Source organism: Sylvia atricapilla, chromosome 8 (assembly GCF_009819655.1).
Source record: "Sylvia atricapilla isolate bSylAtr1 chromosome 8, bSylAtr1.pri, whole genome shotgun sequence".
Taxonomy (NCBI): Eukaryota; Metazoa; Chordata; class Aves; order Passeriformes; family Sylviidae; genus Sylvia; species Sylvia atricapilla.
In genome coordinates, this window is record NC_089147.1 from 11,947,045 (window position 1) to 11,961,241 (window position 14,197).

The window sequence follows — 14,197 nt, forward strand, 5'->3', positions numbered from 1 at the left end:
TTTATTGTAAGGCATGGAGGTTTCCCAACTAAGTGCTAAATTAAAGCCTACCTAGGTATCACAAAGCTATGTTTTTTAACCATCAGAATGAAGAAGTTCCACATACAGTCTTATGATCACTTGGCAGCTTTAAGTCTCTGACAGTCAAAATTCACTGCAAGCTTAAAAACATCAACTGATTTTAGTGAGCCAAGCACTTTGATTTGAAAGAGTTTAAATCAACAATAATAAACCACACATCAGAGTAAATTGGTGAAATCACACTGAAATGCTATATAGGATTTCTTTTCAAAAGCACTGTGAAACATTTATTTATATAAAGCTGTCGCTTCCCTGGCCTAAAATCCATACTTCAACAAAAAGTAGATTTTTTTTTAATGTTCTGGCAATAGTTAACATCCAAGCAGCCCTTCAAAAGTATTAATGAATCCAAAACTGTACATTAAATTGAAAATGTGCCATTTTACAGAGGCAAAGCTTAAACAAAAACTATTAGTGAGTACTTGAACTATTAGTGAGAACTTGACGGAGTTGATTTAGTGCAAATAAACACAGAATTTGACTGAAGCCTGTAAATATACCAGGCTGAGCAAACCCAAACAAACCACAGGTTAAACAACTGGAGATGCAGCTCTGTGCTTAGCCCCACAGCTAGTTCTCTACATAAAATCAATTGTTCTCGCAAGTGCTTGTCTTATTACCATGATTTTCATTAACAATTTCAGATCATACTTCATTCTATTCAAAACTTTACCGACTTCAATGACGATATAGTTTCCCCATCATCATGAGTAAGTTTGGTCAGCACAGCTACTTTAGATGACTTCTCTGCAAGCTCAGCACTCAGCTTCCTGCATTTCCCCATGAGATGCTTTTCATTTTCACGAGACTTCTTCATAATAGCAAGGAGCTTCTCATACTCAACACGGAATTTTTCCAGAGCTTCATCTCTGCTCAGTATACTGATGAATTCTTGGGAGTCTTTTTCCAGTGCTTCAAAGGCACTTTCTTCTAGATATGGTTTGTCAGGCGTTTCCTGAGTAAGATAATCAACAAACAGGAAGAATTCAACATGTCAATTAAGACCCCAGAATACAAAAAAATAATATACCAAGTGTATAACCAAGAAATCATGACGAAATTTTCAGTAATAACAGTTCTTTTGCTAGCATGTAATATGCATGTTGTAGGCTATTTTTCAAACACATTTTACTGAAATAACTTGTACTTTACCAGCCAGAGTTCTTGTAATTGAGTCCCACAACTGCTTTAAAGATAAATCTATAAAATACCATCATTGTGATAGCATTAGAATAATGCATCGACTACTGAGGAAACTCAGTATTTTAGCTCTAATTCTTCCCAGTTCTCTACCCTCTAAAGTCTGATTAGTTTATAATTTCTATCCAGATAGTGCCAGAGACTTGCAGACAAGCACGTCTCAAAGCTCCAGTAATACCAGCACAACTCAGTCCTTCCTCTGTGGGAAATGGTACTGTTAAACCCTACACTGAAGACATTTTTCATCTAGCTCTGTTCTGATGCCAAATCCTTACAAATGCACCTCTGAGGTGGTCTCACTAGGATAGGGAAGCAGCTCTCCTGTCAGCAGGAAAACCTCAAGGGCAATTTTAACCCGCATCCCACGCTCTGGCCAGCATCAGAGAACAATTCAAGCTGTGAGCTGAATCTTAGTGCGTCCTTCCTTCACACCTGCTCTGGGACTCATGGCTTTCTTCTTTCATCCTCCTGTCCAAACCACAGAATCACAAAATGGCTTGGGTTGGAAGGTACCTTAAAGATCATTTCATTCCAAACCCCTGAAATGGACCTTCCACTGGACCATGTTGCTCAGAGCCCCATCCAACCTGGCCTTGAACATTTCCAGGAATGGGATATCTGCAACTTCTCTGGGCAACCTGTGCCAATTCCTCACCACCCTCACAGTAAAGAATTTTCTCCAAATGTCTAATCTAAACCTGCTCTCAGTTTGAATCTGCTCCCCTCTATCCTGTTCTGTCCCCACTACATGCTCTTGTGAAAAGTCCCTCTGCAGCGCTCTTGTAGGCTCCCTTCAGGTACTCCAGTCTTGATTGTGTTTGTAATCGTAAAGAGAGTTAAAAGACAAGCAGTAATGAGGGCGGAGGCAGGGCAGGAATCACACCCATGATCTTACACCTAGCAGCTGCTCCTAAATTTTAAGAGTTACTACCCTGGGCACAAGTAGCCTGCTTGGTCCTACTTTCAACAGAGGACATAACTGAGCTCTGCTCATACAGATGACACAGAAACACGGTATATGGCTACAGATGATACACAGGTGATGTTGTTGCGCTTGAGGTGCGGCCTTCGTCCTGTCCAGGAGACAGAAAGGGAAAGGATGGGCAGGTCACAGGTTACCTCAGCCATGCTGCCGTCGGGTGGAGGTGGCGGGCTCGGTGCAGAGGGTCGGTGTCAGTGCCGGTGCCGGGGGCAGGGGCGGTGGCGGTCCCAGGGCTGTGGCGGTGGCGGTCCCAGGGCGGTGACGGTCCCAGGGCGGTGGCCGTGGCGGTCCCAGGGCGGTGGCGGTGGCGGTCCCAGGGCGGTGGCCGTGGCGGTCCCAGGGCGGTGGCGGTGGCGGTCCCAAGGCTGTGGCGGTGGCGGTCCCAGGGCTGTGGCGGTGGCGGTGGCGGTGGCGGTGGCGGTGGCGGTGGCGGTGGCGGTGGCGGCCCGGGCCCGCCCGCTGCCGAGGCCGCAGCTCGCAGCCAACGCCGCTGCGGTATCGTAGCAACGGCGGCTGCGGGCGGGCCGCGGCCCGGCGGCCGCCTGTGCATTGCTGGCCCCGGGCACCGCGCTGCCGAGGGTGACTTGTCCTCCAAGTCCATCTTGCTGCTGAAGTTCGGCCGTCGGGGATTTTAACCAAGGTCACCGAGGAATGTTTCCCCTCTGGCCCAAAAGGCTCCCTGAGCAGAGCAGCTCAGCGCGGCCGGCGGGGCGGGCCAGCTCCGTGACAGAATTGCTGTGGTAGGACGGATCTCTGGTCATCATCCAGTTCAACCCCCTGCCGAGGCACGGCCACCTGCATCAGGTGACACGGGAATGTCTCCAGGTGGGCTGTGAATGTTCACACTGAGGGAGACCTCAGGAGCACCCTGGGCAGCCTGTTCAGGGCTTTGCCGCCCTCTGTGGAAAGAATTTCTTCCTCATGTTGAGGTGGAACTCATTGTGGTTTAGTTTATGGCCATTGCTCCTCATCCTGTCATTGGGCACCACTGAAAAGAGCTTGGCACCTGCCTTTGAGACATATATCTGCATTCATGAGATGGCCTCTCAGTCTTCTCTGTTCTCTCAGACTGAACAGGCCAAGCTCCTGCAGCCCCTCATCATACAAGAGATGCTCCAGACCCATCAACATCTTCATGGCCTCCACTGGACCTTTCCAGTTGTTCCTTTTCTTTCTTGTATTAGTCAGTTCAAGGCCTGTGGAAGGCACTAAACAGGGATTTGTGCAGTTTGGGGGTTCAAATTATAGAACCAGAGAATACATTGGGTAGAAAGGAACCTTAAAGATCACCTCATTTCAACCCCAGGGACACCTTCCACAATCCCAGTTTGCTCCATCCAGCCTGGGCTGGAACACTTCCAGGGATGAGGCATCCACAACTCTGGGCAACCTGTGCCAGTGCCTCATCACCCTCACAATAAAGAACTTCTTCCCGACATCTGATCTAAACCTACCCTCCTTCAGCATAAGGCCATTTCCCCTTGTCCTGTCACTACATGCCAAGTGGCATTTGGAGCTTGACTTCTGCCATATTATCATACCCAGCTACTCACAGTGGCCTGTCTGTGCATGTGGATGGGTTGGCACAATCCGTGGTGCAGGAAAAGGGGAGGCAGGACATCAGCTCCACTTCAGAGCTGTGCTCAAGGATCAGCCACTGCTGTTCTCTCCACTCCAGCTTACCCCCTGAAATGGTGGGGTTTATCTCTCTGAGCGCGCAAATTGTTCCATCTGATAGCTTTTTAGGGCAGAGAATATACTGTACGATGTATACACTTCCTAGTAGCATGGATGTTGGTTAAGACCTTAAAGTACCACTTGAAACAAATAATGATGATGGAAAACTTTTTCTCTTGCTGGTTTAATGAACCCTGAATTGTAGCACTTCATTTTACTGATTACGTGGCAAAATAGGCAGTTTCAAATGGATGCTTTCAAATGGTCTGATTTTACCATCAGAACTGGAGAATAATACATATTTTATAATGTATTCTTTTTATGTGTGGCAATTTACAAAATGTCCTATACACTGAAACATTCAATCATTTCAATGCACACTTCTAATAAAAAAATCAGTAAAGTTCCTTTTCTAAGTTTTGTACTCCCCTTTTTCCTAATTTTCTTTTGTACTGATGTTTCTTACATAATAAAATTATGAGGAAGATGATTATGATAAATTCCTTGATTTCAGTTCTCAAGAGGACCAAACTTCTAGACCTTTAACTCAAACAACTGCACATGTAATGAAATATCAAATGGTATGCTTTACATTTATGAGCAAAATACTGCTGGAGGAAGGGCACATGCTCAGAATTTTAAAAAATAATATTATATAATGAGCAAAAAACAAGCCCTCCAATTTACATCTCAAATAGATAACCTTGATATTTTTTAATACTATTTCTTATGTCTTTAAAAACAAAACAGGAGTAGAAGGGAGATAGTCACCTTTGGGCTTCAGGTTCATGTTTGTGCTTGAAGGTAACAGCATAAATGTGTCTAAAAATTATACACATTTATTAAGACATTCCCATAAGCTTCCTGGTCTGGTTGAAAATGTCCCTGTTCAGTGCATGGAGTTGGACTAGAAGACCTTAAAGGCCCCTCCCAACCCAAACTATTCTATGAATGTGCTCTTATGTTTTTCAAACCCCTCGCGATCTGTGTCCTCTGAGACTGTATGTGACAGTATAGACTGATCTTCATGAAAACTTCCATTTGAGCTAAATTCATCCAAATTCTGCAAGTTCACCCTTGTGATAGCTACATCTCTAATTGCAGTGCAGACGTTGTGGGGTGAGTGTTAGTTGTCCATGATAACTCATGCAAAAGCATTTTTTTAAAGCCTTATAACATCACAACTTAGAGTACATAAGTGTAACCAGGACACAAATCTGTGTGACTGTGAAGATTCAAATATTCACATTGAATTAATTCTGCAACAAATTATATTAACAACAAGAGAATGCCTCAACAGCTTCATAAATAAGGAGCTGTGCTGACACTCAAGAGGACACCTGAATTTATGACCTTAGCAAAAATTTAGTTTAGCTCACGACCAGCCACTTAAAATTCCCTGTGCTTGAGATTCATCAGTGAAATGTAAATAAACACATCTGCACTCCTGCAATTGTGCTGTGGCTGTCATGGCTATAAAGGATGCATTCATGTCACAAGAAAACCTCTGGACAAGGTGGAGCTCTTCAAGTGGGATCATTTTTTAACTCTCCCTTTTAAAATGAGCATATGTCCCCAGCTATGCAAAAACTTTTCTGCAAATAAAAGCAAAAAACTCCAATGGGCCACAGAAGAAAAAAAAATACCTTAAATACAAACAGATAAATCTCCTTTAATGGCAAGGACAAGCCAGACCTAGAAAGTTCCAGTTCATTGAAAAAATTGTTATTTATTTCCCTGAATGTCTTTGTTCAAGAGACACACGGGCTTTATGGTAAATAAGCACAATCACCTGTCTCACCAGCTGTATAAAAGAGAGTTTTGCATCAGCGGGGTGTGTTGTTGTGCAGGCAGAAAGGCTTACTAGAGAAGAAATGTTTGCTCACTGATTTATTTGAGGTCACAACCCTTGTGCAGTTAATTTAAGGCACATTTTAAACTGTAGTGGCATGAAAATGATAAGCTGTTACTTCCTGAATGTAACGATTTATGGGCTGCCGCAGAGATATAAATAATAAAGTAAAATCTCATCATAAGATGACCCAGGAGTATGTAAGCCATTTGGGGCAGGGACCATGCCAGTGCATGTCTTCTGGAGAGTGAAAAAGGAACCCTGGGGCCCCTGGCCCAGAGAAGAGAAATCAGAGAAGAGAAATCAGAGAAGAGAACTGTGACTTCTGGTAGAGAAATCACAGATATTTAAGATGTTTATACGGTCAGGTGTAGAGGGTAGAGGAGGACACCCTATGGTGAGCTGTGAGGTGATCCCCTCTCCTTGCACATGTTGCACGATAAGGTAAGGCCGGATGAGCTGATGAAGGGAAGCGCGGGGGCTGAAGCGTTTCCTCGCGGTGCCGCGGTTTCAGGAGGCGTCGGGAGGCGGCAGCACCGCACCACGGCCGTGCCCGCCGAAGTGACCCGCACCGCGCTCCGAGCCCGGCACAGGGCACCGGGACACACGGCCCCGGGACACACGGCCCCGGGACACACGGCCCCGGGACACACGGCCCCGGGACACACAGCCCCTGAGCCCCGGGCTGTGCCACGGTGCGGCCAACGCGTCCTCCTGCATGAGCTCTGCATTTCTGCTCCCTTTACTCGCACAGCATCATCAATGGAAAATTACCGCGAAGGAAAGCAAAATTTATCTACCGATTTGCTAATATTATTGTTTGGCGTACACACATTGTTACATAAATGTTACTTAAGCTAACTATAAGTCTTGTAATTTCCCCAGCAGTAGGGAAATCCAGCAGAGCCTCATGGCCCCAAAGAGCCGAGATGCTGCAGGCACTGTCAGCGGGCTGACATCCTGGGACATACCCTGCAAACCAGAGTTACATCAGTCTTGCAGTATTAAAAGGAACAAGAGCTTACTGAAAATGCTCTTTTTTTTTCCCAGTGACAAGGTAATGCTATATGGTTCTCAATTACTTAGTTATCTAACTGATATTTTTACTATATTCTTTTTTTATGTCCTCTCCACCTGTTATTTTCAAACTTAATGATAGTTTTATAACAAGAACGGTTGTTCACTTTAAACTGGATTGAGACTTTCTACTTTGTTCATAAAGATGATGCAACAGATCTCAAATAACAGTAACCTTTGATCATGTTTGGCACTAGAGTTGAGCTAATGATCTCAAGAGAGGAAATATTACCATTTTCATAAGTAGTTAAATCATAGCAATGTTTCAATTAATACAAACACCCAAATAAAGACCTTGGTTAGTTCTGAGAAGCTAAAGCTGACAAGTGGTCTGTGTATAATGTACAATTACATGCTCCACATTAAAAAAAAAAAAAAATATGGAAAGTAACTGAAACTAAGTTGAACTTGCTATTACCCAGTATGGTTTGAAACTGCAGGACAGCTTTTCATCCCAGTTTTTTCTTCCAGTTCTGCAACTGGTATTACTGTGGCATGCCATGCTTGTTAAAAATTCCTCTTTTCTACTGTCCTCAAAGCTAAACCAAACAATTCTCCAAGACTGCTGGATGAAAGCAATGCTCTGAGATGGGGGCCTTTTCTTCCAATATATGTGAAGGAATGGTCTGATAGAAGTAACCCCTTCCATCCTGGTTGCCCAGCATCATTAATCACTGGAGAGGCTCTAAAGGAACGCCTACAAGCTAACATAAATACACTTGGCCCTGCAGAGCTCTTAGGTTTCTTCAATCAATGATTTCCATTACCTGCTTACCAGTTTTGACCCATGGCTATATTTCCAATAAGGAACATTTGGGTCTATTTAAAAATGAGTTTCAAATATGTATAGAGTCATTGTGTGCTCATTAGCTTTCCAACAGCTTTTTGGTTCCAGCAGCAGAATCCAGGCCCTAATATAATATTCCTGTTCTACTCACATTTTATTCTTCACTCTTTTAATTCTCAGCCACCAAGTCTTTCCCTAGATGAAAAATTTGTCAAGCAACTTTCACTACTTGACAGTCCAGAAGGAAGAAAAAAATCTTAATTAGATTAGAATTTGAAAAACATCTTAATACCCAGAGAAGGGTAGATAAATCACAAATATTTAAGATGTTTATAAGGTCAGGTGTAGGGAGTAGAGGAGGACACCGTATGGTGAGCTGTGAGGAGGTGACCCCATCTCTCTGCAAATGTCCTTGCATGATATCCAGGAGGTGGAAAATGTCCATGGGTGAGATCTCCCATTCCTTTCTCCCCTTGATCTGCTCCTGCTATGCCTACTAAAGCACTGTCCTGCTGCAGTCTCCTTCAGGTTTACACAGGGGTGGGCCCCAGCAAGGCCTGACAAATGCAAGATTATCACTCCTGCTTTCTCTCTGTGAAGTGTTAATGTAATCCCTTTGTGTAATCTGGGCTGTCTTTGTGTAATCTGTAAATTGTCTCCAGTATTCTTTGATTTTTATTTACCGTTTCTAATTGCTTAAGGAACTATTGATGATTTTGTAATGAATTAGAAATAATAGTGGAAAGAATATGTTCTCAATCATCCAACATACCTGAACGCAGCTGAGGAAGGTACCAAAAATTTGACTCTCAGCCCAAATTCTGCTCATCCTGCGCCTGCTGATGGAATCCTAGAGTCCACTTTAGAAATATTATTATATCTATTTTCTGCTGCAGTAGTAGCCATGTCACAGAGCCACAGTTTAAGTCCCAGAACTATGTTCCTGTTACTCCACTGCTTGCAGCTTCAGATCCTGCCCAGCATGTGAGTAAGGTTAGCGGAGCTTGGCTCATTATCAAATAAATTACTACCTTGAGCAAGATAATGATCTCAAGCCTTCTGCAGTGCAGCAATACTCAAACAATGAATCATGTCTTAGAGTTGTCAGTTGCTTCTAGCTTTCCCTCTTTCAGACTGCTGAACTGCATCAAAAGCCCCCCAACACAAATCAAATGAATGTGCCTTGGTTTGAGTTTTCCATTTATGTGTATTGTATCATTATAATTTTATACCATCTTAGGTGGCACAGAAAGCAGGTCCTGAATCTAGGATGGTGGATATGTAATATAATTTGTTGAGATGTGAGCCTTCCTGTGAAAAATGTTCAGGTCTTTTCCCTGTATCCCAGAGAAATTTTGCAGATACATATAAATTATGACCACTGTAACCTATAGTCATTTGTACTGTCCAATGTGTATATCCATACAGATACACATTCAGAATCAGTAATTACCACCTTACTGGGCTTTATGTAGGTTTTCCTCTGGCTTAGGTGATGAATAGCTCTGATCCAGGCAAAGGAGCTGCTTTTTCTCCTGCTTCTGTGAAGTTCCCAGGGGAAATAAACAATGCACCAGACAGGCTGGGTCCTGCAGCAGAGCAGGGAGATTCCAGTACTGCTCTTGCTAGAGATATTTCCATAGATTAGGGCATATGAGGAAGGAATGTAATAATACACAGGTTGCTAATAAAACTGAATAAACTTGATTTGGACACTGAGGAAATAATGCCTGTATACACAATTACAAACACAAACCCTTGGAACAACACTAAAACTGTTACTTAATTCGATAAGCACTTCAGGAAATTCACTTCAAAGAACAGGATGACTTAACAGTCCCAGTTATCACTCATGAGCTAGCCAGCTTCAGAAAAAATCTGTGCCACCACATTTGCCTGGTGATAGTTCAGTGTCTTAGTGCAACATAAAACACAGACTGTCACCCACTGCCACAGATGTCCACCATCTGAGCTTAAAAAAAAAAATCAAAGTAGTGGTGGTGGAGAACATGCAACGTGCCAGAGCAGTAGTGATATAAACCAGTTGCTGGAATGCTGTGGAAAAAGTAGGGTACAATATAGTTCCCCTAAATCACGTAGATGTTACTGTGCTTATGCCCTTAAGATTCTTCTAAAACTGATAGTTGTTGAGAAAACTTATTTTTTGTGAGAAGTACAAGAAGATTCTTTAACTGTAGAATGAAGGTAGTGCTTGAAAACATTTTCAAAAATCCTTTACTGTGGCCTTGATCCTTAGCTAACACTTGCTGTGCCTCAGTTCCCTCGTCCCTACTAGAACCAAGCTTGTCAGAATTCAAAACGTGTTTGGACAAACTCAGGCACATGGTGGGGTTGTCCTGTGCAGGGCCAGGAGCTGACCCTGTTGACCTTCCAGCTCAGGATACACGACGATTCTAGAGAAACTTAATACCACTTCTGGGCCACATCTGGGGAAGGATGTTAGCAGCTCCACACCTTTTTACTTGTGCCAGCTTGGAGCACGAAAATGGGTCAGCACTTCTGAAATCTACTCCTTTGCTTTGATAAGAACAGTACACGAGGTTCCGTGTTTCAGCTGCTTTTCCTGACTTTCAGGCACGACCACCAGGAGGTCAGAATACATCCGAGAAGCAAGATGAGCGCATTTCCTCTCTGTCCGCCGTGCCCTCGGTCCAGCACCATCTGGGAGGCTAATGGGGGAACGGAACGCGACATCAGACGGCTCGCTGCCGCCCGCCGGGGCACGGCTGGGCTCCTAGCGCTGGCGGGAGTGGTTTGAAGGAGGAGAGAAGCGGCAAACCAAAGAGCAGCGGCAGCCCGGGCGGGGCGGGCTCCTGTCCCCGGCCCCGCGGAGCCGCGGGTGTGCGCGGAGCGCCCGGGAGCGGGGCCGCCCAGCCCGGCCCGGCCCGGCCCGGTGAGTGTGTCCGGGGCTTGGGGAGCCGGGGCGCGCCCGGGGATGCTGTCGGGACGGCGCTGCGGGGCGGGCTGCCCGCCGTGGGTCGCGTTGTTGTGGCTGTCCCCGGGTTCTCCTTACGGCGTAACTTTTGTGTTGTGCGCGTTCTCCGTCTCGGTGGGTACCTGGGCACAGGCAGGGTCGGGGCCCTGGGACGGGGTACTGAGCCCACCAAAGTTCCTGCAGAGCTTTGGGCATCCCTGTCCCTGCAGCCCGGGCGGGAATGCGGCGGGAGAGCGGCCGCAGCCCCTCGGGGACTCGGCGGGACCGAGCCCAGTGAACAGAGACCTCTCGGCCATCGCCCTTTGGGAACAGCCCCTGGTGTCCTGGGGCCGCTTGCCTCGCACATGTACAGTCCGTGCAAAACGCATCACCGAGTGAGCCTCGCTGCGTGCTCAGTGTTACGCGGCATGGGTTTAAAACTTCTTTCGTCTGAGTGAAGCTTTCAGTAGAGCTGGAGGGATACTTTCAGTACAGCGGCTGTTACTGAAGGTGGCCAGCAGGTATTGGTAACTCAAATCAGAACGAGCCAGGACTGTGGTACTGGAAGTCAATGGGCTGTAAAACTGATGTGCAGAACACAAGCCTTAATGGCCTTTGCATCTTGAGCTTGGCAGCTTGCAACTGAAACAGTTCTCTTGGGAACTGCCGTGCTGAAATCCTTCAGGAAAATAGGACATGTTGCTATTGGCATCTCTTACGTGGTCAGGCAAGATGAGCAGTGTCTCTAAGCAAATATTACTATTAATATGTTTTTAATGAGTGCCGCAGGCCTCGCCCATACCCAGTGTGTCTCCTTCAGGTGCAAGCGTTTGCCACGGGCTGCCATGAAAGCAGCACTTGGACGGGAGAGCCGCTGTAGTGCAGCACATTGTGTTGAGTGAGGTTTATTGGTTTGGTTTGGTGATGATGGTAATGCTCTTCTGCAGCTCTGACTAAAGTGATTCTGGCTACCTTCATAGGCATCTGCTTATATAATCAGATTTTCTTTAGTATAAGTGAAAAGGGTTCTCTCAGGCCTCAAACAAAAGTAGAGCATAGAAATTAGGAATAAAAACTTCAAGCCTTCTCTTCAACTTTGTTTTCAGCACAATAGATGCTTTGTCTGCTCTCACATGGGAAATGCACATATTAAGTGTGATTGTCACAGATGTGGAGAGAGGTGAATTGATTTCCCAAATTCAGAGAACCAGTGTAAGTACTGGGACCAGCCCTGAGGGTTTCTTGGCTCCCAGCTGTAGACGCTATTTTTGCTTGCATGTCTTGTGTGTACAGGACTCAGTGATCTGCGTTCACACCAGTGGCATCTGCAAGGAAGAAGTGACCTGTGCACATCAAAGGCACTGAATTTGTTTATCAAGAGCTCAGGTGGTGGCCCTTCACCTGTATTCCTCTTTTTGTCTTTTTGTTGCTTGGAGCATTTCTAAATACTAAGAACACCTTTTCCTTTTTTTTTTTTTTTTTTTTCTTTTTTTTTTTTCAAACTGCTTTCCTCTCCTCAAGTCAGACTAAATAGCCCTGGTCAGGAACTGAGGAATTTGGTTTTGCTGAGTAATTGGTTTTGGCCATCTGATGACTACGGCAGCCAAAAGCTGCCTGTCCTGCTCCTCTTTTGTTTTTTTGTTGGTGCTACCCATGGCAATAAGGGCTCTTGTGAGTCTCTGCATGATGTCTCAGAGGGATGCCAGTGCTTGTAATTCTTCTTGCATGGCAGTGACTAACATGGGAAAGGAATCTGATCCACAGAAACCTCACACTGGTGTTTCACAAGATGATCTCACTAATTTCTGAATTTGTTTTTTAAGTAAAACTGTATGGTTTTCCAAAGGATAATTTTACTCTGGATTTTGCAACTGTCTATCTGTAGACTGTGGTTTCAGTATCTTGGGCTTGCCTGAAAATGAATTAACACAGTCTATGAACTTTAAGAAGAGCCTGCATGAGTCTCCTTGCTGTCCTGTGCTGTCCTGTCCTGCTCACTCTGCTCTCCAGAATTGCAATTGCAATCCGTAGCAATGGTGCAATGGAAAAGGAAGCTGAAAAAAGCTTCTGGCTTGTTCCTTTAGATCCCCTTTAAAATGGACTGTTGGGTGGGTCAGCTTTTTCTCTCCCAAGTGTTATTACAATCCATTTATACGAGGGAAAAAGCAGGTTTGCTGCCAGGCAGCATATTTTCCATCGGCATTTTTAATTGTTGGGTGATGAGAGGTAGAGACTCTGGTTTCCAGGTTGGAGGGAGAGAGCGTGGCCAGGGTGTGCACTGGGCAGCACTGTCATGTGCCCAACCATGAATTCCAGGTTTTGCAGGGATGTGGGCTCGGCTGTGTAAGCAAAGCTTCAGCCTGCTCACTCCTTGGAGCAGGCAGAGAGGCAGGTGGCCAACCTTCGAGCAGCTTGAGGGATGGAGAGCTGGCCTGGGGTGTAGCTGCAGCAGGGCTCTTTTTTTAGCTTGTTTATACTTAACACACACACGTGGGCCATGCAAAGTTGGCTGAGCCAAGCTTGACCAGCAGCAAAACAAACAGGTTTTACTGCTGTGACCTGCAGGCCAGATCAGCTGCTGAGCTTCACTGGAGCAGGGACAGCTTTCATTTCTGTCAAGGAGGAGGCTCTCATACAGGGCTGACTTAAAACAAACATTGTGCTGGGTTGCTCAGTCTTCCTTCTAGAAGCAGTGTTAAGAAGGCTTATGCAAGACAAAGAGGTGATTTGAGGTAGCCAGCACGGCTTCACTGAGGGCAAATCGTGCCTGAACATTCTGGTGGCCTTCTGTGATGGAGTGACTGCAATGTTTGGCAGGGGAAGAAAGATTGATGTAATTTACCTAGACTTCTATAAGACCTTTGACATGATTCCATATGATATCTTCATCTCCAAATTGGAGAGAAATGAATTGGAAGGGTTGACTGTTCAGTGGATAAGGATTTGGCTGGATGGACACATCCAGAGTTGTGGTCATTGGCTCTCTGGGTGAGTCAGTGGTGTCCCTCAGGGACTGGTGCTCTTTAATACCTGTGGCACAGTGAGATAAGTACACCCTCAGCAGATGACATGCAGCTGAATGGTGCTGTTGGCACAACAGAGGGAAGGGATGGCATCCATTGAGAGGTGGGCCCAGAAGAATCTCACAAAGTTCAACAAGGCCAAGTGCAAGATGCTGCACCTGGTGTGGGACATTCCCAGCTATGAGGACAGTCTGGGAGAACTCACTGAGAGCAGTCTTGTGGAGATTGTCTTGGGGTCTCTCTGAATGAAAAAGTGGACCAGCACAGCAATGTGTGCCTGTAACCTAGAAAGCCAAACGTGTCCTGGGCTGCATCTAAAACATCATGGCCAGCAGGTCGAGGGAAGGGATTCTGCCCTTCTGCTGCACTCTGCTGACACTCTACCTACAGTACTGCATCCATCGCTGGGGGTCTCAGCACAGGAAAGATGTGGAACTCTTGGAGCAGGTACAAAGGAGGCCACAAAGATATTCAGAGGGCTGCAGCACCTCTCCTATGGAAACAGGCTGAGAGACTTGTTCAGCCTGGAGGTTCTGGAGAGACATCATTGAAGCCTTCCTACCCATAAGGCTCAGTCAAAGTC

General features: G+C 45.6%; 1 protein-coding gene across 1 annotated transcript in view; it reads right to left on the bottom strand.

Moving 5' to 3' along the window:
• The window catches only part of CFAP58 (cilia and flagella associated protein 58), a 57,002-nt gene extending 54,138 nt beyond the window's left edge, over positions 1-2,864 (bottom strand). The window contains exons 1-2 of the mRNA XM_066324441.1: positions 2,401-2,864; positions 755-1,040 (exon numbers count right to left, since the gene is read on the bottom strand). Coding sequence (XP_066180538.1) covers positions 755-1,040; positions 2,401-2,864 — 750 coding nt within the window. The remainder of the gene's footprint in view (positions 1-754; positions 1,041-2,400) is intronic.
• Between the last annotated feature and the right edge of the window lie 11,333 nt (positions 2,865-14,197).